The 3,501-nt window shown below is 27.1% G+C and overlaps 1 protein-coding gene across 1 annotated transcript; it reads left to right on the forward strand.

Moving 5' to 3' along the window:
* The first annotated feature begins 1,176 nt into the window (after positions 1–1,176).
* On the forward strand, positions 1,177–1,968 carry LOC124935358 (probable ribose-5-phosphate isomerase 2). The gene has a single exon (XM_047475794.1). It carries the CDS (start codon positions 1,177–1,179, stop codon positions 1,966–1,968), a length of 792 nt encoding a protein of 263 aa, XP_047331750.1.
* Positions 1,969–3,501: the final 1,533 nt, after the last annotated feature.

Consider the following 3,501-nt stretch of genomic DNA (forward strand, 5'->3'; position numbering starts at 1 on the left):
TATTAAAATAAAATTGATTTATATAAAATAATGCAATTAAATTATATAAAATATTTTTAAATTAAAAAAGTGAATAAACAAAAAGTGAAATATTTCTATCAAATATATATATAAATAAAATGATGTTTAATTTTTAAAGTGTTTGAATTGTCAGGTAGAGAATTATGGTTAATTTGGATATATATGTGTAAATAGGTAGTTGGGTCAGATTGTGGGTTGACTTGCCCATAAACTTAAAACGGTTAAAAATAAAATTAAAAATTATGTAAGTATGTTTCGAAGTTGCAACATAACAAAACAGTTACAACTCTTTAACCAACTAAACTAATAAGATTTTATATTTTAAATTCAACACTAAATTTGATGAACTCGAGACATTTTTTACAATATAAATTCAACTTTTTAACTAACTAATCTATATAATATATATATAATGATGCTTAATTTTCAAAATGTCTAGATTGTCGGGTCGAGAGTTATAGTTAATTTTAATATATATGTGAGAATAAATGGATACTTGGGTCGAATTGTGGGTTGACCCGCCCATAAATTTTAAACGGTTATGTATGTTCGAACTTGCAACATAACAAAACAAATACAATCCTTTAATCAAATGTGATTATGATGTGGTTTGTCGAGAGATAATAGGCCGGAAACAATTGAAAGTGTTTAAAAAATATAAATTAAATAATTGATTTACCAAAGTGTGAGGTCACGATGATAAATATTAAAAATTATGAATCAGATATTTGATACACCAAAATAAAAGTGCAAGGTCACGAGAATAGATGTTTATTGGAAAAAAAAATATGTAATGAGATATGTAAGAAGATGAATTGTTTTACCGAAGTGAATAAAATGTAAAATGAAAGTGTTATTTTTTATTTTAATATATTATTCGTAATTTATTAAGAATTTTAAACATTACATACATATTATTATATTTTTTTATTTTCCTAATTTATAAATAATAATAAAATATTTAATAGATAACTATCTAATATTTGGTACTTTTAAAAAGATAGATATTAAGAAGGTTAAAACTTAAAAGTAACTTTTTCATGATAAGTAAAGAATCAAACTTTAAGAATCTTTATAATTCTCTCATCTATAAATATGCTTCCCTAGTAAACCCTAATTTTCAATTTTCCATATCATCAATTACCTCTTCAAGAAATGGCAGTAGCTTACTCTCACTACTTGTCCTCCGACAACAACCCACCAATTCCGTCGCCGGCGTCGGTGATTCCGACCCAAGACGAGTTAAAGAAATTCGCAGCCCACAAGGCAGTCGAGTTCGTAAAATCCGGCATGATTATCGGCCTTGGAAGTGGATCAACTGCGATACACGCCGTGAATCGAATCGGAGAACTTCTCCGGCAAGGGAAATTACATAACATAATCGGAATACCCACTTCAAAAATAACCCATGAAAGAGCATTATCACTTGAAATCCCTATATCTGATCTTGATTCACATCCCATAATCGATTTAGCAATCGATGGTGCAGATGAAGTAGACCCATATTTGAATTTAGTTAAAGGAAGAGGTGGGTGTTTATTAAGAGAAAAAATGGTGGAAATGGCTTGTAATAAGTTTATTGTTATTGTTGATGAATCAAAATTGGTTAAGTATTTGGGTGGAAGTGGGTTGGGTTTTCCAGTTGAGATTGTGAAATTTTGTTGGAAATTTACTGCAAATAAGTTGGAGTTATTGTTTAAGGAAGCTGGTTGTGTGAGTAAGCTAAGAATGTGTGAAAATGGTGAAGCTTTTGTTACTGATAATGGTAATTTTATAATTGATTTGTATTTGGATAAAGATATTGGTGATTTGAAAGTTGCTAGTGATAAGATTTTGAGGATTGCTGGAGTTGTTGAACATGGATTGTTTCTTGATTTGGCTACGACGGTTATTGTCGCCGGTGAATGTGGGATTACAGTGAAGAACAAGTTGGAGTTGGAAGGTTAAATAAAGGAAGAAGATAATTATTTAGTGTTGTTTTTTTTTTGGGAAGAAGGTTTACATGTTTGAATCCTTGTGAGTTGTCATACAGGGGATTTTACCTTCATTTTATTTTCATTTTCAAATATATATTATATTTAAATAAAATAAAAAGTTAATACGATAGAACCTCGATAAATGTTCGATAAATGAATAACCTCATATAATGAATAAATTTTTTCGGTCTCAACTTGGTCTAATGGGTTTAAGCAATAATTTTGCTTAATGCATTAACAAATAAATACAAACAAATTTTTATAGACTCTACGTAAATATAAATGAATAATCACTATATTTCAAATAATATATATTTTTTATTTATATAATACATCATGAATATATTTCATTTAATGACTAATTTTTAAACACATTAATAAGTCGGATTTTTTCGAAAAATGGCTCCAAAGTTAATTGTTTATTTCCTTCCCAAAATGCATATAATCATATAATTGTTAATTTTATGTAAAGCATGATATTGTGCACTTTATCTATTCCATGCATGCATGTATAATTAATTTAAAATTCTAAAAATATGAATATAATTAAATTCACATACAAATTTTAACTATAGTGAATTCTAAGTATATTTGAACTTAATATATACAAAATAATATAATTATAAATAAAAATTAAAATATCATCTAAATTGAATTATTATTCATTTATCGATAAATAAATATTATATTTATTAATCGACAAATAAATAATCTCACCAAATAATTTTTTTCCCCAAAGATATTCATTTATCAAGATTCTAGTGTAGATAATTAATTTTAATAACATATAAACAACAAAAACAAATAAAAAAGAATAAAAAATAACAAATAAAGAATACAGCACACAAAATAATTGTGGATTACATTCGTATTAGTTTAAAATATCCTATATAATTTTTAAAAGATTAAATGTCATAAATTCAATTCTTATTTAAGTATATGTTTGTTTCCTTGAAATATATATTCCATAAGCAAAAAATAAGAAATCTCGAGTTACATGATAGACAATAATGACATATAAAATAGAGAATATGACTCTAGATATTCATTCTTTTTATTATGATAATTAGGTTTGGAAAACAAAAGAAACAAGAGCCCTAGAGAACAATTAGAAAACTTAAGTTACATCTTAGACAATAATGACATGCAAAATGGAGAAGATGACTCGAGATCCTTCATTCTTTTTACGATAATTAGGTTTGGAAAACTAGAGCCCAATGTCAAGAATGCCATTGATGAATTCTTCGTAAATAAGCAACAATCTAGCTTACCCCCATCCATAAAGAGCACTCTTGTAAAACATTTAATACAGAATATAACTGCCTAGAAAAATGCTTCATGCCATAGAAACAAAAACTGCCCCCATAACTGCCAAAGGCCATGTGATAATAGCTAGAACATGCAAATGGTACACAAAAGATCTAAAAAAAGGTTCCTTCTTGACCAACACAATCATGAAACAAGCTATACGGACAACCCTTAAATAACATGCAAGGGCTGTTTT

The sequence above is a fragment of the Impatiens glandulifera genome, chromosome 4 (assembly GCF_907164915.1).
Source record: "Impatiens glandulifera chromosome 4, dImpGla2.1, whole genome shotgun sequence".
Taxonomy (NCBI): Eukaryota; Viridiplantae; Streptophyta; class Magnoliopsida; order Ericales; family Balsaminaceae; genus Impatiens; species Impatiens glandulifera.